Source organism: Muntiacus reevesi, chromosome 3 (assembly GCF_963930625.1).
Source record: "Muntiacus reevesi chromosome 3, mMunRee1.1, whole genome shotgun sequence".
NCBI classification, from domain to species: domain Eukaryota; kingdom Metazoa; phylum Chordata; class Mammalia; order Artiodactyla; family Cervidae; genus Muntiacus; species Muntiacus reevesi.
The window spans coordinates 174,832,937-174,854,732 of record NC_089251.1 but is presented as its reverse complement, the minus strand read 5'-3'; the positions used below and the strand labels follow the sequence as shown (position 1 = coordinate 174,854,732).

The window sequence follows — 21,796 nt, the reverse complement described above, 5'->3', positions numbered from 1 at the left end:
GAAATTTTTTATGATTCAACCTAATACTTGAATACCTTGAAAGTGAAAATGAAAGTCACTCAGTCGTGTCCAACTCTTTGTGACCCCATTGACTTGGACTATATGGTCCATGGAATTCTCCAGGCCAGAATGCTGAGGAGTGGGTAGCCTAACCCTTCTCCAGGGGATCTTCCCAACCCAGGGGTCGAACCCAGGGTGGATTCTTTACCAGCTGAACCACAAGGGGAAGCCCAAGAATACTGGAATGGGTAGCCTATCCCTGTTCCCCAGTTCGATTCCTGGGTTTGGAAGATCCACTGGAGAAAGGAATAGGCTACCCACTCCAGTATTTCTTGGGTTTCGCCTGTGGCTTAGCTGGTAAAGAATCCACCCCAGGTTCGGTCCCTGGGTTGGGACTATCCCTGGAGAAGGGAAAGTCTACCCACTCCAGTATTCTGGCCTAGAGAATTCCATAGACTGTAAAGTCCATGGGGTCACAAAGAATCAGACATACATGACTGAGCAACCTCCAACTTCACTTCACTTCACCAGTCTTGTTACTCTTTTCTTTAAATCCCTTTGGATCTCTGTTGGTTTTTTATGTAAAAACAGTTTCTCAGCCTGCTACTCTACATAGAAGGGATTCCGCGTACATTTCCAACCTGGTACCTGTTCTCCAGGAAAACTGAACAGTGTCAAACAAGCATCACACTTCCATGTCTTTTCTTACCTAGCTCCCAGCAGCTGAAACATTCCACTTGTGTCACTGCCATCAGAAATCCACATAACTTTCAAAGGCAGCCTTATTTTCCTCTTCAAGCTTTTCCTATTTCAAAGCAGCCTTCTTTTCCTCTTCAAGCTTTTCCTAGTCTCTCCTAACCAGATATATCATCACTGACCTGTAAATTCTCACCATAGCTCCTGTGCAACTTTTTGTGGTATTTCCAACATTCTGCTTGTTCTAGATTAGATGATAGCATGTTTACTTATAAATTTCTTTGAATGGAAGAACATTGTATTACATTAGTTGTATTTCCTGAGAGATAATCATTAAATATGGTTTTAATGAGCTTACCCATTCAGTATTTCTGGATTGGGTGCAGTTTTGCCCCTCGAGACGTTTGACAGTGTCTGTATAGACATCTGTGGTTGAGGGGAGGGGTGCTGCTAAACATCCTCAGTGCACAGGGCAGCCCCCATAATAAACTGTCTGACCCACAATGGGAGTGGTACTGAGATAGGAAAACCCTAAAGTGTAAGTGAATGGTATTACTTACCTTACTTTAAGGCATTCCAAAATTCATGTCAACTTAGTGCATGCTAACTGCAATAATGATTTTTTTTTTCTTCTTGAAAATAACAAGACCATGTCAAACAAAGGAATTTAAAAACATTATCTCTCAGTGATAGCCCTAGAATAGCCTATTATTAAATAAATTTAAATATATTTTTCATTGTTTCATTAATCATAGGTAATCATTCATTAACAAATGTTTTTTCTTTTCCTCTTGTTAAAGGTATCCTATATTTGAAAATCCCTACCCTTTGAGTATACATGAATCCCCTGTTACATGTTGCGAATATTTTGCTGATTGTCCCGTGGACCTTATTCCTGCACTTTATTCTGTTGGAGCTAGACAGAAACGTCAGGGCTACAGCAAAAAGGTACTGAACATGAATTTTACTCATTACTTTACATTTCAGTATTTTATACTTCTTACGTTGACTGGTTGATAGTGATACCTTTTCTAGAGAAATTAAAAATCCTTTCTGGAAATGAAATATGTTGTTTACTATTGTCATAAATATTTTATGAAGATACATGCTATGCTTGGAAATTGCTTTACACAATAATCTTTTCTTACAGGAATGGCCCATTAATGGAGGTAATTGGGGCTTGGGTTCTCAAAGCTACCCAGAAATAATTATTACAGGGTAAGTAAAAAAAAAATATTATTATTTAAAAAGATATTAATAACTAAATATGATTAGGACTACATGAATATTAATTAGTTGGGAAGGTAGTACTTTTCTTTATACAGTAACATCATAAGTAATAAGTTATTGTATAGAACCTATAAATTTATCCTAAATTTTACCTTTTTCCTCATTTTGGTAACTATGTTTAAGTAACAATATATTTAACTTCAAAGAAAAAATTAGTGTAAATTTTTTCTTCAACACATTCTTAATTCATTTGCTTTTCGCAGGCATGCTGATGGGTCGATTAAGTTCTGGGATGCTTCTGCAAGTAAGTATTCTGAATATTATTTGTTACATGCTATGCCATTATTGCTTTTATGTAATCTGTTTTGTAATAATTGCATAGCTAACATTTAATTTGAAATTTAGAGGCTGTAAAGTTAATGCTTGATTTATCATGTATTTGAGTAGAATTTATAATAGATGAAGATATTTGAAGGATGTTAATTCATAAATCAAGAATAATTCTCAGCAGAAATACTCAAATCCTTTTTTCAGTATTTTTTCAGACCTTCTCTTCCTAACTCAGAGATAGGAGAAGTGAGAATATGTTTCAAATCAACGTAAATCTGTTGAATAGTTTTAGTGTCTGATTCTAAACTTATATCATGAAAGTTTATGCTCTCTATGTGAATTATATACAGTGGTTACATTAGCAAAAAGGAAAGAATGCTTTGAATAAGTAGTGTACAAACACTACTAATTATGAAATTAGAATCCAGTTAACTCAGGGTATATTATGTTTCATCATGAAGAAGTGTGTTAGATAATAGTGGTACCTTTCAGAGAGAAAATAATTCTGTAAAGCAAAATATTTGCTTTATTATTTTTATTTATGCTTTTATCTTTTTACAAAATCTTTTTGTTATTCAATTTTTTGATAATTAAATTCATCATGATGGTGATTTTTTTTTAAATGAATACAATGAGTGTACCTTCTTTGGTCAATGAAGTGTAGTGAATACATTATGTAAAAGAATAAGAAAGAAATGTAGACATAGGAATAAATATACGATTCAAAAAACAGGCTGTTTTTCTGATGTGATATATTCCCTTTTATTCTTTTTGTACTAAGATATTTTTTCCTTTTTTTTTTTTTAGTAACTCTACAAGTATTATATAAACTAAAGACATCTAAAGTATTTGAGAAGTCAAGAAATAAAGATGAGAAGCCAAACACAGACATTGTAGATGAAGATCCATATGCCATTCAGATCATCTCCTGGTGTCCCGAAAGTAGAATGCTGTGCATAGCCGGAGTTTCAGCTCATGTCATTATTTATAGATTCAGTAAACAGGAAGTGATTACAGAAGTCATTCCGGTAGTTGTCTCTCAATTATTTTCAATGTCAAATGTCTGACATTTAAAAGTTTTCAAATCACTTAGGAGACAATCCGTAGTCATTTTTAAAACACCTCAGTATTTACATTGCATTTACCTTTTGTGAAGAAAAGGCATATTTTTATGTATATCTTTTTACTGAACATTTATTTAAATCTTTAAATGCATTCTGTTTCATTTAAGGAAAGGATATAAGTATGAGTCTAATCTAATTTAGCATTAATAGGAGTGCCATAAACCCTAAAATCACAATGTGTATGTGTGAATGTACTTGCACAGAAACACACAGTCATTTTTAAAAAGCTGAGTCAGAACCATTTTTTTCTTTGTGAAATCTTTATGTTTAGTAACCTCACTAAATTTTTCCTTTAAAAATGTTCTTTCCACTTTAGTGTACATGTGTGTATGTATAAACTAACAAAATGAACAGTAATTGTTAGGAGAGGGTAAACTGTCTTATTTTACAACAGATGCTTGAAGTTCGGTTGTTGTATGAGATAAGTGATGTGGAAACCCCGGAGGGTGAACAGGCTCCACCTTTGCCAACACCGGTTGGGAGTGCCAATCCACAGCCCACCCCCCCTCAGTCTCATCCTTCTACCAGTAGCAGTTCATCTGATGGGCTTCGGGACAATGTCCCTTGTTTGAAGTAAGTTAAAGAAAAATACAGATGGTTTGGAACTTACCTCTTAATTTAGATAAATTATAAGCATTAGTAAAGTTAGGTAGTGTTTTCCCATGACAGAGTAAAATGACATAGCTACTTCTCTTTCTGCATTTCACTGTAGTTAATCCAACTCATTTTTTTTTGTGGCACCAAGAGGAGTATGACTGAATTCCATGATTTTATCCTTAAAGTAATATGATTTGATCTCTAAACCTACTGGTAGAGCAGCATGGATCTTTCCTCTGTATCTAGCTCATTCTTCTCAATCCATCACCATGTTTTAGTCTGGATTTATATGTGGATCAAATGTACATGTAGACTGCTTTCTGGCGCTCTGCAAATTCTGTTTTTTCAGCCTTTAGTGATACTTTTGTTAGGTAATCATTTTCTTTCTTTTTCTGAATCTTCTTTAATATCACAACATTGTTATGTAAATGCCTTTATTGGAGAAATCCAGATTTAATGCATTTTGCTTTTCTATAGAAGTAAATTGGGCGAAATTTATTTTTACTTTAATATTATTGAGTGGTTAAAATTTTTAAAGCATCAGTTCAGTTCAGTCACTTAGTCGTGTCCAACTCTTTGCGACCGCATGAACTGCAGCACCCCAGACTTTACTGTCTGTCACCAACTCCTGGAGCTTACTCAAAGTCATGTCCATTGAGTTGGTGATGTCATCCAGCCATCTCATCCTCTGTCATCCCCTTCTCCTCCTGCCCCCAATCTTTCCCAGCATCAGGGTCTTTTCAAATCAGTCAGCTCTTCGCGTGAGGTGGCCAAAGTATTGGAGTTTCAGCTCCAACATTAGTCCTTCCAATGAACACCCAGGACTCATCTCCTTTAGGATGGACTGGTTGGATCTCCTTGCAGTCCAAGGGGCTCTCAAGAGTCTTCTCCAACACCACAGTTCAAAAACATCAATTTTTTGGTGCTCAACTTTCTTTATAGTCCAACTCTCACATCCATACATGACTACTGGAAAAACCATAGCTTTTACTAGATGGACCTTTGTTGGCAAAGTAATGTCTCTGCTTTTTATTTATTTATTTATTTTTAATTTATTTTTTTATTTTTCAGTGGGTTTTGTCATACATTGATATGAATCAGCCATAGAGCTACACGAATTCCCCATCCCGGTCTCCCATCCCACCTCCCTCTCCACCCGATTCCTCTGGATCCCCCCAGCCCAACAGGCCCGAGCACTTGACTCATGCCTCCCACCTGGGCTGGTGGTCTGTTTCACCACAGATAATATACATACTGTTCTTTCGAAACATCCCACCCTCCCCTTCTCCCACAGAGTTCAAAAGTCTGTTCTGTACTTCTGCGTCTCTTCTTCTGCCCTGCATATAGGGCCATCGTTACCATCTTTCTAAATTCCGCATATATGCGTTAGTATACTGTAATGTTCTTTATCTTTCTGGCTCACCTCACTCTGTATAATGGGCTCCAGTTTCATCCATCTCATTAGAGCTGATTCAAATGAATTCTTTTTAATGACTGAGTAATATTCCATGGTGTAAATGTACCACAGCTTCCTTATCCATTCATCTGCTTTTTAATATGCTGTCTAGGTTGGTCACTTTTAAAGCATATGAGCCTTAAAAATGGCATAGAAAGAAAACAAAGAGTTAAAATCACTGAATGATTTCATGAAGACTATGATTAAAAGTATTATATTTACAAAGAAGTCAATTAGGGTGTAAAGAGAAGACAATTAAGGTCATGACTAAAAGTGGTTATGGAAGATGTCAGAGATTCAATAGAAAAGTTGGGGGCGAAAGGCAGACTGTAGTAGATTCAAGATAGGGAGGGTAGTCAGAAAGACAGTTTGCATTTGTTAAAAGAACCAGTCTTTATACTGTTTTGACTTTAGGTCTGCTAGAACCATTACTGAATGGTTCAATAGTTGCTGAGGAGAATGTCTGCATCATCAAAAATGCATTCAACCAGAGATAAAGCAGATTTTTTTATATCACAATCACTCATGATATAGAGCTATAGAAAAGTACAGCTTTTTAAATCTTCTTTATGTGCTTATGTAAATTTGAGATTGTGTTCTATGCCAGTGGTTCTCAAACAGGGATGATTTTGCTCCTCAGAATGCTTGGCAATGCTGGAAACAATATTTGTCACAACAGGAAGGAATGCTACTGGCATCTACTGTGAAAAGTGAAAGTCGCTCAGTCGTGTCCGACTCTTTGCATCCCCATGGCTCGTACACTCCATGGAATTCTCCAGGCCAGAATACTGGAGTGGGTGGCCTTTCCCTTCTCCAGGGAATCTTCCCAACCCAAGAATCGTACCAGGGTCTCCTGCATTGCAGGCGGATTCTTGACCCGCTGAGCTACCAGGGAAACCCAGGCATAGAGACCGGGGTTGATGCACGACATCCCGCAGTGCACAGGAGAGCGCTGCACAGCGGGGTTAGCCAGCGCAGGGCATCAGTGGTGCCGAGGGGGAAGGCTGGTCCAGCCTTGGAGCGTAAGCGTGGAGGCAGGCGAAGCAGCTGCTTTCTTAGAGAGGTCTGAGGTTTCTTCCCTCTTCCTCTCCCCGCTCCCCTACTCTCTCCCCTCCTCCCTACCCCCCTCCCCTTTCCTTTCTATCCCGTGTGTATATATACACACACATTTCCTTTCTGCTACAGTCTGGCGTATGTTTACATAGAATGAGACTTGAAAGTAAAAGAATTCTACATCTTTCCCTCTTGTTACTTACTCTGTAGTACTTTAAACTTAAATTTATAGAATTTACATTAATGTCACTTCTGATTTTGTGTATATTTCTCCTGTTTTTTTGTTTAATTTTTATAAGCATATAAAGTAGTTTGTCTTTGAGGTTTGTTTTGGTAACAAGTTCGAGATTTTTGTCTAAAATCCACATATTCACTAGTGACTTTTAAATCACAGGCAGTTTGAATTATATATATATTTATATATATATATATATTTTTTTACCATTTTAATAGTTTTCAGGTAAATGCAGTTATTGTTAACTTCACATCGTTTTAGTCCACAATCTCAAAAACCAATTTTAAAAATCAGAGATATGTGAAAATAACTAATACTTAGATTTTGTTTGTTTTTTTGTACAAATTATTTTTGTACTTCGTTCAGTTTTTTTTTTCCCATTGAAGTATAGTTGATTTACAATGTTATATTTCTGCTGTACAGCAAAATGATTCAGTTATACCTATATATATGTTCTTTTTTAAATATTCTTTTCCAGTATTCTTCATCATAGGATGTTGAACACCGTTCCCTGTGCTGTGCAATAGGCCCTTGTTCGTTCATCCTGTGTGTAACAGCTTACATCCGCCAACCCCACCCTCCCCTCCATCCCTCCCTGCACGTAACTGTCTTTTGAAGAAACTTTTTAAAAGTAGCTGTTTGATTTTGTTTTTAAGTATTTTAATTGTGCTTTTTGCAGGGTATTAGTCAAATCAGACAAATCGTTTTGAAACTGCCAGGTCTCCAAACATTATTTTTAAATTTAAAATACATTTGTACAAATTACGGAGCTTTTCATAAAAATAAGTTCTACCCTTTGTCTTTAAAAAGGAAACAAATTAATATATTAAAAACATTAAAATGATAACTTGCATATAAGCATTATAAACATTAAACATAATGCCCACCCAGCCCTCATTTTGTATTTTTTAAATCTAATATATGTCATTATTTCTTGATTCGATTTCTAATTTTTTACCAGTTGAGACTTTTTCAGCATCTTTAGCTGTTTAAAGTTATTTTACTTGGGAATGTTTCTGTTTCTTCATACTAAGTAAAATAAAAATTCCATGACTTCTGTGTGTCTTCATCACTTACATCTAAAATGTGCCCATATATGCCTATCTGAAATTATCCCTGATGCCTGTTCCTGCTCTTGAAAATCTTAGTGTGAGTATATAAGTGTGAAAGTCACTCAGTCGTGTCCAACGCCTTGCAACCCCGTGGACTGTGTAGTTCATGAATATCTCCAGGTCAGAATTCTGGAGTGGGTAGCCGTTCCCTTGTCTAGGGTATCTTCCCAACCCAGGGATCGAACCCAGGTCTCCAGCATTGCAGTCAGATTTTTTACCAACTGAACCAGGAGGGCAGCCCTGAGAATCTGAGGTGCACGTAAATATGCCAGAGGGAGAGTGGATACTTCCTTGAAGCTTATCTAACTTGTGCAGGGAGAAAATAGCACACTCGGACTCTGCAGGCTGTGCTCGTGTCAACAGAGGCTGTCTCTGGTGGAGATGAAATGCTACTCAGTCTTTATTTTTATCTTTTGAGGTGGATGGCTGTGGTGATCAGTGGGTGTTTCCCGGAGGAAAATTAGAACTTCTGCTTCAGCCAGTGTGTAGTTCTGAGTATATTAACTTGCAGACTTTGCACAGGCAGTTGTGACTGCAACTCAGCTCATTTTAAGAGTACCCTTGGTGGTTCACATTTACTCCAAAACTCGGACAACATCATGACCCTTTTCTTACCTGGACTGAGTCTAGCAAATATGACAGCAAAAGGTCTGGTGTTGTGGTGTGCTTCATAGAAGTACGAACTAAAAGATCCAAAGGGTTCTCTGAGTTTAGTGTCAAGAGGTTAAACATGGAAAAGACTTCCGGCTGTCCTTCTTTATACATTTACTCCAAGGCAGAAGCCTCAAGAATCATTAGAATAACCAGGCTTTGTGTATGTTTTACAAGAACAATTACTGGAGAGTCTGTGCAATCAAAAATGTTCCCACCTTAAAGTAAAAGTAGATTTTTTTTAATAGTAAAAGTAGTCACACAAATAGCTCATATTTTATAAAAATTTTATCTTCCAAATTCACTTGAAGTTTACAAGTAATAAAGGTATTAACTTAGTAACTTTATTCCTTAGAAAGTCTCACGTTTATAAACAAGCCCCTCCTTCGCTCCATCTAACATGCTTATAACAAGTTGAACCAATATAAGTTTTGTGGGAACTCACTCAACATAAGTGAGTATAACTGTTTGCTGAATAGTTCGCTTGAAGACCCCTACCATCCCCTCAAAGTTAACAACGTCTTCTTCTGAGACTGGCTCTTCATCCTGACGTCTTTTTTCTTTTTCAAAACTTAGAATCACTGTCTTCTTTTTCCCCCCTCCTCCGCCTCTAATCAGCCTGCAGCTCATTCATTCATTCCGTAAATATTGAGTGCCTCATCTGCTCGAGTATTAAAAGTAATGGCAAGGTATCTACCTTAATGGAGTTTATGAACCTTTTTGAGACTTAGTTCATGCGTTTCAAATCTGTCTTATTATTTTGCATCACACGAATCACAGGAAGTTCCTCATGAGTCTTCTTATTCTACTTCATCTTGTGAAGTTCTACAGTTAATCTTCCCAGAATATTTCTCCTAAACCTTCACTGGCTTTTAATTCTTTAATAATGAAAATGTATGCCTTTTGCATAATTTGACCATTGAAAAACTTCTCTCATAGGTACTCACAGTATCCTTATACTGTGATTAAGTAGTAATATTCCCACTTTCAAACAGGAAGACGTTAAGTGGCAGAACCAAGACTCACACTCTAGCACTTCAGAGCCCTGAGTTCTTTCTACCGACATCAGACCTTTGCAGCCAGACCTCACAAACCCTCCAAAGTCTGGCCCTGGCCTATCTTGCTATAGTGACTTTTGTTTTTTTTTTTTAATTCTTACTGTTACTACACATACCTTCTACTGTGACCAAACATACACACTTGTTAATCTTTGTCTATGGCTTTCCTACTTCTTTATCTTGTTAGCATATTTCTTTGCAAAAGCAATTTTTTGACACTATCCAGCAGTTTTGGGGGGAATAGCCTAGGCTATCAAGGGGCTTCCCTGATAGCTCAGTTGGTAGAGAATCCTCCTGCAATGCAGGAGACTCCAGTTCGATTCCTGGGTCAGGAACATCCGCTGGAGAAGGGAAAGGCTACACACTGCAGTATTTTTGGATTTCCCTGTGGCTCAGCTGGTAAAGAATCTGCCTGCAATGTGGGAGACCTGGGTTCCATCCCTGGATTGGGAGGATCTCCTGGAGAAGGGAAAGGCTACCCATTCCAGTATTCTGGCCTGGAGAATTCCATGGACTATAGTCCATGGGGTCACAAAGAGTCGGAGATGACTGAGTGACTTTCACTTCCCTTCACTTCTATGCTATCAAAAATACTACCAACTCAAAGTAGATTTTTTTAGTAGTAAAAGTGGTTATGCAAACAAAAATAAATTGCCCACATTTTTTATACATTTTCCTTAATTCTTTATGTTTTAGGCCAGTTTTCATCTATTTATACTCTACCTTTTTCAAGTTTTAAGTCTACTCTTCTATCTTGGGTTTTTTCTGTAACTTGATTCTTTTTCCTCTTAGACCTAGAGTGCAGCTTCTCTTTGTTCTTCTCTCCATCCTTCCCTGGTCTTCTTTCATTCCTCTCTACCCACTCCCTCCTTCTCCCCTTTCACTTCTCCCCTCCCTCCCCAATTTATATGTAGAACTTATCTATGATTTGTTGCTTATCTATGTGATTCTAGAGGACAGGATTCTGATTTTTGCATTTTTATGTCATATACTTTCATATATAAAGTTATTTTTGTATAGTTATTGATGGATGACTTTATAATTACATAGGCTAATAAGATAATTGAAGGTGTGTTAAAAGGCAACATGTTTTCCTTTCTTACAGAGTTAAAAGTTCTCCACTTAAACAGTCTCCAGGTTATCAGACAGAATTAGTTATACAGTTGGTGTGGGTGGGTGGAGAACCACCACAACAAATAACCAGTCTGGCAGTTAATTCTTCCTATGGATTGTAAGTATAATTTATGTATTTCTGTGTCTCTTCATTGTATTCCATCCATGCATTTTTATATTTTTAAAAAAAAGAATGGGTGATCCTTATTATATCACTTAAAATGTTGTATAAGCCTCAATGTCAGATCAAATTCAGTGTTTATTTGGAACATAATTCTGTTCTGAATAATTTACTCTTGATGTGCTTATTGCTACTTCCTTATCTAAAGTTAAATATCTCATGGATCAATGAATCTGTCCTCACCTTGATATACTCTGAGAAATAATTTCCTTGTTAATATTTGGTATAATAAAAGTCTAACATCAACCCAGAAGACTATGTTCTAAATTGATTCTGTAAATGTTGAACCATAGCGGCATAATTTATTCTTTCTCCTTCCGTAGTTAACTTGTAAAAACTGTAAAGACATTGTAATAGCTTAGTAAAGTATTCATCTTTACTTCAGGTGTGTTTCTATTTATCAATTCATGCCTTCAAGTGTATAGTGTTCATAGTACATACTATTTATTATAATAGGGTAGAATCATAAAGTATTTACTTTTGTTTTAAAAATCAACGCTGTCTGGCTTCCTGGTGGCTGAGTGGTAAAGAGTCCACCTACCAGTGCAGGAGACACAGTTTCAGTCCCTAGTCTGGGAAGATCCCACGTCCCGCAGAGTAACTTACGCCCGCACACCACATCTACTGAGCCTGTGCTCTAGAACCCAGGAGCCTCAGCCACTGAGCCACGGACCTCAGCCACCGAAGCCTGCGTGCGCGAGAGCCTGTACTCTGCAACAAGACAAGCCACTGCAGTGAGAAGCCACGCAGTGTAACTAGACAGTAACCCCCACTCACCTCAACTAGGTAAAAGCCCATGCAGCAACAAAGACCCAGTGCAACCACAAATCAATCAATCAATAAAATTATTTTTTTTTTAAATCAACATTGTGATAAAAGAGAAACCACATGCCAACTGTTTGGTCCAGAGCTGTTTATCTTGTGTAGGTCACTGTCTCCTTCCCTGCTTCTAGCCCTAGGGACTCATTCCTCCTCCTCCTTCCTTCTAATAGCTACTACCACCTACACCATCTCTTGCATTTGTGCACGTTGATAAGACTAGCTAGAGCCTGAAATAGTCTTCTCTAATGTCTTTTATTTGCTGTCCCACAATGTGGAAGTACAGATGTTCCTTTTTTTTCTTTAGTATTTTGCTGCTCACAGCCATAACAGAAACAAACTGGAAATAAGAAGCAATAGAATGTTTCAAAGGAAGTTGCAAATCAGTTGCTCACAGTCCTGATTGGGTTCACAACTATATTTTGTTTAGGCTTTTTTGTGTATTTTTAAAATTTGAACTAGTTGCCGAGACTTTTTAATGTGAAAATCCATATTCAGAGCTTTAATTGAAAAGTCCGATTATCTAGCCCGTGTCTCCATTCCTGGTCGGCTGTAGTCAGCAGGAGCTGAGGTGAAGCTTCTCCTGTTGAGATGAGTTGTTCACTCTTCAGGTCACCACAGTCCTTAGTTGGCGTGTTTTACTTAACCTATCTAGCCCCTCTATGTATGTTAGTTTTCCGCGCCTGGCTTACAGGATCTTAAATGAATAAAGTTCCTTTATTCATAGTTGCTTTTATTCATTGTTCTTCCCGACTCATGATTGAGAAAGTATTTGGAATACTCCAAAGGGAAGCCTCCGAGATCTATGCTTTCTATGTTTTACCCTTGACTTTACCAAAAGTATCCCTATAGGGTAACCAAAAGTTACCCCAAAACTTCTCCAAATATATAGTGCCCTATTCCCCAGTAGAAATGAATGTCTTCCCCAAGGGGTTCAAAATAGTCAGAAAAATAGATGTCATATTGCTTAGCATGGGGATTTATGTCTTTGGTTAAATTACAACTCCTACATCAAATTTTCTATGTTGATTTGTATACATCGATACGGAAGATCTGCACAGCTCCATCAGAAGGCATATGTAACCTGTATTTGCATGTCTGTGATAGTGTTTTGTTTCAAAAGGAATTTTCTTAAAAACGATCGTGCTTTTTTAGCCCTGTAGACTACTTTTTCTTCGAACTCTTTAATTGTGCTAAAATGTTTGTTCTTTTCCTGTTCACAGGGTAGTTTTTGGCAACTGTAATGGCATTGCAATGGTTGACTACCTCCAGAAAGCAGTACTTCTCAACCTGGGCACTATTGAATTGTATGGCTCCAATGATCCTTATCGGCGAGAACCCCGATCTCCCCGTAAATCTCGACAACCTTCAGGAGGTAAAAAGAAAGAAATCCTGAGCTTTAGGATTTCCATAAATGCCAACTTACTTCTGTGAATATAAGTACTTCCGTTAGGTAAATAGCTTATCTGATTGTATCTGTTTGTATTAACTGTCAAAAAAATAGTAAAAGGTATCAACCTCCTTTTTTGTTTTGTATTGTTATTAGTTTATGCATTTGTTTTTAATATTCTAGGATTTTATTTAACATTGGGAAGGAACCACAGTTTCAGACTTCTTTAGCTAAATTACTATGACAGGGAAATTTATCTCATTACAGAACAAAAGTTAATTTCATAGTTCTATCCCTTTTACTGTTTAATAGTGTGAGACCAGCAGTTTATTGTTTTGAGTATCAAAGGAATAATTTCCCACATGAAAAAAAAATGTATATGCAAAAGTGAATTTGAACTCTGTGAGATACAGCATTCTCAGACAGCTTGGATTCAGTGCAAGCCCAGATCCATTAAAAATTCTCTGTATAGCATTCTTTTGTGTTTGCTAGGTAATTAATCTTATTTTAAATGTTTCAATACTAATGCCTCATGGAACACATATATAGTTAGCTGTTTATACCAGTATTCCTCACCTTTTTTTTTTTTTTTCCAAACCTCATGGCACACACAGAAAATGACATTGGATCTCTGGCATGTAGACATATGTTAATGGGGCCTCCAGTGGTGGTAACTGGTCTCTGGGCTCCAGACTCCCCAGGACCTTCCCAGGGGGACCAGAGACTCAAGAAACTCCCATCTGTGGCAGATGTAACCTAACCTGTTTGCAGAATGCCACTGGGAGCCCTGTTCTACATCTCCTAACTCAATCTCTCTGAATTAAAATTCTTTCTGATATTCATTTCTCAGTTGCTCTCAGGACATTTTTTGCTGATACTAAATAATTAATTCATGACAGAAGAAAAGAAAAAGATGATGGGATATAGACCTTACTGTCACTTTGGCAATAGTTGATTATTTTTTTCTATTTTTGTCTGTGTGATCATTTTGTCATGTGTTATCTTCAGCAGAAATTGTTGTCCCAACCATACCATTCTAGTATCTTTGTCTCCTTTTTTTTCTTTTGCTTTTCGTTGCTTCACTGAGGCATGCTGATTGTGACTTCTTGCATGTGCGGCGTTTCTAGCTTATATTCTGAATCTGTGAAAAAACTCCGTTCTTCTTTTTTAAGTAAGTTATTCATTCCACATCAGTAAAGTCATGACAGTGTATTTTGTCTGTAAAACTATTTTTTTCTCATTTATTTTTAAAAGAGCCTATTAAAGCATTCTATGTCTAAAATAACATACTCATTACTTAAATTCATCTCATAATATACATATGAAAACAGCTACTGAAATATTTGTGTTCCAATCCAGTTTCTTTATTAAGTAAAGAAATTAATATATAGTGTCAGAAAGTTAAGCATTGTCTTAATAGAGAAGGAGCAGTAAAAGTTTTATTACTCATGAAATTTATTTCTTTTCTTGTTGTATATTTATAACTCTTTCGTCTATGCATCCACCAATGGACACTTGAATTGTTTCCATATAGCTCTACTGTTTAAAGACCTGCTATCTTAAGGTTTTATCAAGAAAAGATTTGTTTATATATATAGGTATTATGTCAGAGATTAATACATGCATACCTATAATTAATCTATCATCTTAGAACTCTAAAGACTAGTTTTGCTTTTTCTCTAGAATCGTTAGTTTGATGAAAGTTAAAAAGAAAAAACAACTGTCATTCAAAAGCTTCCTATTTAATGAAGACAGTAACACACAATTCAAAATAGAAGACACTCCTCATAAACCCAATTCAGTACTCGTGTGTGCCGAGTTGCTTCAGTCATGTCTGATTCTTTGTGACCTATGGACTGTAGCCCACCAGGCTCCTCTGTCTGTGGAATTCTGCAGGCAAGAGTACTGGAGTGGGTTGCCATGCCCTCTTCCAGGGGATCTTCCGAGCTAGGGATCGAACCTGTGTCCCTTAGGTCTCCTGCATTGTCAGGCGGGTTCCTTACCACTAGCGCCACCTGGGAAGCCCAATTCAGTACTCAGCATTCTCTAAATGTTACTGTAAGAGGTCTCTTAGGGACTGTGAAGATTGTGACGTTATGTCTTTTACCAGAGGAATAGAAAGGCAGATACTGGTCATAACGTGCACATATGTTGATTTCATACCTGATAACATATGAGGCCTAGGCATGCAGCTTTTGTCCATTGTCCAGCTATCCCAAGCTCCCTGGCCACAAAGTCCTAGTTGGCATCTTCCAATAGAAAGCTGTTTCATCTACACTGGAAATCTGTTGACTGGTCTAGCCACCTTCATTAATTATCTCATTAGACTTCCTGGATAGCTTGCTGCTTCACTTTGTACTTCTGTGTTGTGGAGATGGCTTCTGTTCTTAATCCTTATGAACCAGCCTCTTCCAGCTTCAGCGTTTATTGCCGCTTCCATACCTCTCTCGGTCTTCATAGAATTGAAGAGAGTTAGGGCCTTGCTCTGGATCAGGTTTTGGGTTAAAGGGATCTTGTGACTGAAGGGATCGTCTATCCAGACCACTGAAGCTTTCTGCCTGTCAAAGAGTAAGGCTGTTTCACTTGATCATTCATGTGTTCATTGGAGTAGCACTTTGAACTTCCTTCAAGAACTTTTCCTTTGCTGTCACAACTTGGATAACTGTTTGGCTTAAGAGGCCTAGATTTCTAGCCTTTCTGAGTTTTTGACATGCCTTCCTCGGCAAGCTTAATTATTTCTGGTTTTGGATTTAAAGAGAACAGAGAGTGGCTGACTGTCTCATCCTTTCACCTCAACCCTTAGAGGCCATTGTAGGGTTATTAACTGATGTACTTTCAATATTGTGTCTCAGGGGATAGGGAAGCCTGAACAGAGAGAGAGAAAGATGGGAAGGGCAGGTCAATGGAGCCGGCAGAACACAGATGTTTCTTAGCTGAGCTTGCTATCTTATGTGAGTGTGGTGAATGGTGCCCCAAAACAATTAAAAGTAGTAACATTAAAGATCATGATCACAGATCACCATAGAAAAGGTAATATTTCAAATTTTTTTGTTATTATTATGAGAATTAACCAAGATACAACATAGAAACATGAAGTGACAAATACTGTTGAAAAAAAATGGTGTCTGTAGGCCATCTCCATGCAGGGTGCCCACAACCTTCAATTTGTTTTTCAGAAAAAGCAATTTCAGCAAAATGCAATAAAACAAGGTATGATTGTACTTTAAATGTTGCAAATTTGGTGGTACAAAATATTTTCTTAATTATTTGTCAGTAATATTTAAGGGAGTATATTTGAAATATACCTAGCGGAAACAACTTTGAGATATGAGTTGAGAGTCCCTATGATGTAAAAAAAATCACCAAATTTATTACCAAGTATTTGTTCTCCCTCAAGAGAAATCTAATAAGCAGTAATGCCCTCAAATTGCTGACTTTGGACAAAATCCTGTTATGTCTAATGTCCTTGAAGAACAGCAGATTGAAAATTGTTACTTATTTAACTGATGACTGCTGTGTTAGTTTTAATATCAGGATGCTCCTATATTCCTGTCTCAAAGCTACTGAGCATGATATCAATGCCAGCATAGTCTGATAACCTGCTGAGTTTTTAAAAATGGACTGTCATTAAATATGTAACGTAAATAGGAGGTACAACTGCACTTACATAAACTTATGGCATGACTTGGTCTGCGTTTTGTTTTTCAGCAGGTCTGTGCGATATTAGTGAAGGGGCAGTAGTCCCAGAAGATCGCTGCAAATCTCCAACTTCCGGTAATTTCCTCTTTATTTTATTAATTGTTGTAGTGCTACAAAAAATATAATGTGCCAGATTTTTATAGATGAGCATTTAAAATACACCTACATGGAGCTTTTATGTTACCTATTTATCCTTAAAATTGTAACTATATTCTTTGCATTCTAATTAAGTTAAAAGAAGCGCATTAGATAAAAATCTACAGGTATTACCTGTTGAGAGTAATGCAGGTGTTTACTTAGCTTTCTAATATTTACACTTTTGGGGGGAAATAGATCCTATTTCTTACCATTGGATCAGAAGTTTAGTTATCTCCAGTCTTGTCTTTGCTCTTGGTAGTCCTGGAGTCAGCTGGTAAAATAGTGCTCTTATCCTTGAATAATGTCTGTTTAAATGTTATGAGAGGTTTTTAACCTGGTGACTGTGGACAGTTAGAATAATTGTAGACTAGTTATATTTGGTTTTGATTTTATCAAAGTAATATATAATTTTATAGCTATATTAGAGCATTTGTCCTTTGTTAGCCAAATATTGGTCTTAGGTAACCTATGTATATGTTACTATTTCAGAGGAACATTACTTTTAATTCTCCTTAATTAAAATTAAGAGGATCCTGAATTTATTCGTTTTTTTTTTTAGTGGATTGAAAATTTGCTAAAATTTAATAAGTTTAACTTCATATTTTAACAGACGTGTTTGAAGGCTGGGAATTTTCATCAGCTTTCTCCTGGAAAGACTGTTCTTAGCTTAAAGTAACACTGTTCATAGACAGATTTTGATTTTCCATAGGTAGTTCTACTATATCGTAAATAATTAAAGAATAGGAAAAACTGAAGTGCATTTTACTTCCTCATATTTCAGTTGACCATTTTATTAGTTATAGGACTGTGAAAGCTTTTGTGAGGTTTTCTTTTTAAAATTGCATTTTCCTGATATTGCTCAAGCTAATCATTTCTTCTCTTAAAATATATACACCTTCTGGTTTTCTTATTATTTAAGTTTCGTATTTAAGTTCAGTCATTACACTAATGAAACACATGGAACTGTAATATATATACTATCATATATTATAAGATTAAGGCTAAACATTGGTAGCATAACACTGAACAAATAATGTGGAGCAGTATTACTTCCGTCTCACAGGACAAAAGCTATTTCTGATATAATTTTGAATTATAATATCTCTTAATTATTGCTGTTTTTCCTCCAACTATATACAGTACTATTCTGATCTTCTGACCTTACCTCAAGGCCATGTGAATGTAGTTATCAGTATGTTAAGTCTATAAACCAAACTGGATAACATGGACATATGATATATTGTCTTTTAATATATTAAATGACCATCAGATGTGTTTTAACAAGATTCAGTCAAAGTACATTAAGACTCCTTTTAATCCTAAGGCATACTTTCAGTAGGTGTGTATAAATAACAATTTGAAATAACCCAACAAGAGGTAATTGTAGATAAATATGTAAATATACTCAAATATAAGTAGATAAATATAAAAAGTGCATAGTGGCAAAAAACTCCAGATTCTCTCTTTTGTACCAGAGCAACTCAAACATCATTGAGCATTTTCAAATATACTGTGCTCTTTGGTTCACATGAAAAGACTCTATAGTTGTAACAGGCAGAATTTTATGACACCAGGCATTTTTCAGGTGTTTGAAATGCAAAGTAAAAATTGTGACCTCAGAAATTATTGATAAACCACAGATTCTTATCTTTAGACAAAAACTTTTATTTAGTTTAGCCTTTGATTGTGCTCTGGAAGTTTGAAGAGTTTTTGAAGAGTCGTATCCATTCATGCATACCAGGAAAGACCGCTGTTACAAAAGCAAACCAAACTGCTGCTGCTACTAAGTTGCTCCAGTCGTGTCCGACTCTGTGCGAGCCCATAGACAGCAGCCCACCAGGCTCCCCCGTCCCTGGGATTCTCCAGGCAAGAACACTGGAGTGGGTTGCCATTTCCTTCTCCAATGCATGAAAGTGAAAAATGAAAGTAAGTCGCTCAGTCGTGTCCGACTCTTAGCGACCCCATGGACTGCAGCCTACCAGGCTCCTCCATCCATGGTATTTTCCAGGCAAGAGTACTAGAGTGGGGTGCCATTGCCTTCTCCGAAACCCAAAATAGTAGGCAATAATTGTACCTAAAATATGTTTTATATACCAGGAGGTAAATGTTAGTCATGCATGAATATTAAGAACTATCATAGAAATCATAATAAACCTCTGGATATAGTTACTAGAAAACAATGTTTGTATTTATGAGAGAAGAAGAAATGCATAAAAAGTGAGTTGGAAGTTCAACTGAATCACAAATACTAAGAAGAGTACCTCTATTATAGAAAATGAAAAGTAGTCAAGTGCCCTTTATCACAACTAATGTGTTCATTTGAAATAATACATATAAGTGAGGAGAAAATTTTTGAAAATTTTAAATCCCATAACCAAAATTTATAATCCGAACAGTTTAGCCAACTAATATCATCTCTATTCAAAAACATCCTGAGAAAATCCAAATTACGAGTATAGTTTTCCCTTTCTGTTTATTTTTAAATAAAGCAACAATACCTCTGAAATAGCAAATTCTTGCCATCCTGAATTAACATAGAAAATTATTTCTGCCATCTCTGTTTGATCTTTATTTCAAAGAACTCAGATTGCTTCACTGAGCACTTCAGTAATGTTGGGATATTTTTAGTACTGTATGTGTGTGTATGTATGTATGTATATGTATATATACATTTGAAATTGAAGAAAACACAGGGCCACATATTATGACATGGTGACCTCAGGAGTTTCCATGTACCTTAGAGAAAAAAAAAATTAAAGCTGTATGTATTTTCTGTGTTTGTTTAATCATAGTAATTTGTAAAATATATTCAAGTAGGAAATGCTAAAAACATTTTTGAAACTTTTTCATAAGCTATCATGGAAGTTATGACAACTAGTAGTAGGCAGTTTCAGTTAGCGGGAAAAAGATCTGCTTCTTTTACTTACGTTTATGGCTTATGTTGCCTATTTTTCTGTTGGAGTTACTGAACATTTTTATAATTTTATATTCATGTTAGGATATGTTATCTTGCTATTACTCTGATATAAAATATATCGAATAAAATAAGTATTAATTTTTGTACATTCATGTGATTATATAGTGTCAGAGATGAATAGTATTTTAAATTATATATAATATCTTCTCATAGCCATTATCCTCTTTAAATCTGAATTATATTTATATGAGAAAGGAGGGCACTTATTTGTATTCTCATTGTTTCCTGTGTGATATTTTTTGATATAGACTTTATGAGGCTCTATAAATGCTATTTAGCAGCAATAAGGTAGTTTTAGAAGAGTAATTTTTATGAGACTATTTTAGAAGTAATTGGCTCCTGCCAATGTTGGCAGGTTTTACTTGTACTGAGAAGAGACGTCAAGGATATTTTCCACCTGGCCAAAGAAAGAAAGTATGATTTTGTGGGGAAAGGTCAAATTTCGACCTTATTTATTAAGGTTCAGTACTTTCATTGGTATAAAAAAGAAATCAGCACAGAAAAACCGCTGTATTTACTTCCAGTTATATTCTAGACATTCACTTCTAGCGAGAAAGCTTCATTCGTTCAGCAAATGTTTATTTAGAGATTCCTACAGGCAGAGCACTCCGCTGAGTCCTAAAGGGATGGAAAGATCAATCAGATGGGGTCCCAGCTTCTCACTTCAGCTCAGTGAGAAAGGCCAAATGTGTGTAAACTCAAAATGTAAGCTGTTAAGTGATTAACATCATAAGAAAAGTAACAGGTAAACTTTTACAGGAATTCCGAGGAAGGGAAGTGATTTATAAGCTGGAGAGATTTTGAAAATTTTAATGGCTGTCATTTGAACTGTCTTTTAAAGAATATATAGTTTGACTGTCATAGTCAACTAGAATACTGCTTAGAATTTCCTTTATAAAAAGATTTGTGTTAGAAGTTAAAGAAATACAATGAAAATTTAGAAACATCTTTTTAAGAAAAAAAGACAAATCTCAGTTATAAAAGTATTAGATAAGCTTATGGAAAGTCACAGTCGAAATAAAATATTTCATACCTCATTAAATTTAAGTGAATATTTGAACATACCTAAAATTATAAGTAATATCCTCTGTATTTTTAAAGACCTGTATGGTAATAGTACAATTTATATAAAATTTTAAAGTTCGTATCTAGAAAGCGAACTCTAAAATTAACCTCACCAGGATAGTATTTGCACAGGATTCTGTGTACCTCCCAGTCAGTTCAGTTCAGTCGCTCAGTCGTGCCCGACTCTTTGCGACCCCATGAATCGCAGCACGCCAGGCCTCCCTGTCCATCACCAACTCCTGGAGCTTACTCAAACTCATGTCCATCGAGTCACTGATGCCATCCAGCCATCTCATCCTCTGTCGTCCCCTTCTTCTCCTGCCCCCAATCCCTCCCAGCATCAGGGTCTTTTCAAATGAGTCAACTCTTTGCATCAGGTGGCCAAAGGATTGGAGTTTCAGCTTCAGCATCAGTCCTTCCAGTGAACACCCAGGACTGATCTCCTTTAGGATAGACTGGTTGGATCTCCTTGCAGTCCAAGGGACTCTCAAGAGTCTTCTCCAACACCACAGTTCAAAAGCATCCACTAGATAAACCTTACTCAGTTAACTAATATCAAGAACTTTTACATTTTATTTCACAAACAGTTCCTTATATTTTCTTTATTCTCAAACTTACAATATATACGAAGATTTTGCCAAATACTTGTATCTTATGGAAAAATTATTATAGGTTAGAGTTAATATATATACTAGAGGTTAGTCTACCATGAAAAATAATGTATTACTGATTGCTATTGCTACTGTAATATTATATGAATTTTTATTAAGTATATACACAGTATTTTCTTGTGGCCAGTAGTGTGGGAACTTATCCTCGGTGTTACCAGACTACTTTGTTTGTACTTTTTCCTGTGACAACTCAGTGTTTGT

The 21,796-nt window shown here is 36.3% G+C and overlaps 1 protein-coding gene across 6 annotated transcripts in view; it reads left to right on the top strand.

Annotated features, from left to right (window-relative positions):
- The window catches only part of STXBP5 (syntaxin binding protein 5), a 156,081-nt gene that overhangs the window by 97,440 nt on the left and 36,845 nt on the right, over positions 1–21,796 (top strand). For 4 of the 6 annotated variants that reach the window (XM_065931186.1, XM_065931185.1, XM_065931184.1 and 1 more), the window contains exons 12-19: positions 1,497–1,644; positions 1,847–1,914; positions 2,190–2,230; positions 3,064–3,284; positions 3,775–3,953; positions 10,648–10,773; positions 12,879–13,030; positions 16,754–16,819. In XM_065931186.1, coding sequence (XP_065787258.1) covers positions 1,497–1,644; positions 1,847–1,914; positions 2,190–2,230; positions 3,064–3,284; positions 3,775–3,953; positions 10,648–10,773; positions 12,879–13,030; positions 16,754–16,819 — 1,001 coding nt within the window. The remainder of the gene's footprint in view (positions 1–1,496; positions 1,645–1,846; positions 1,915–2,189; positions 2,231–3,063; positions 3,285–3,774; positions 3,954–10,647; positions 10,774–12,878; positions 13,031–16,753; positions 16,820–21,796) is intronic. The other 2 variants (XM_065931187.1, XM_065931183.1) reach the window with 1 other exon arrangement.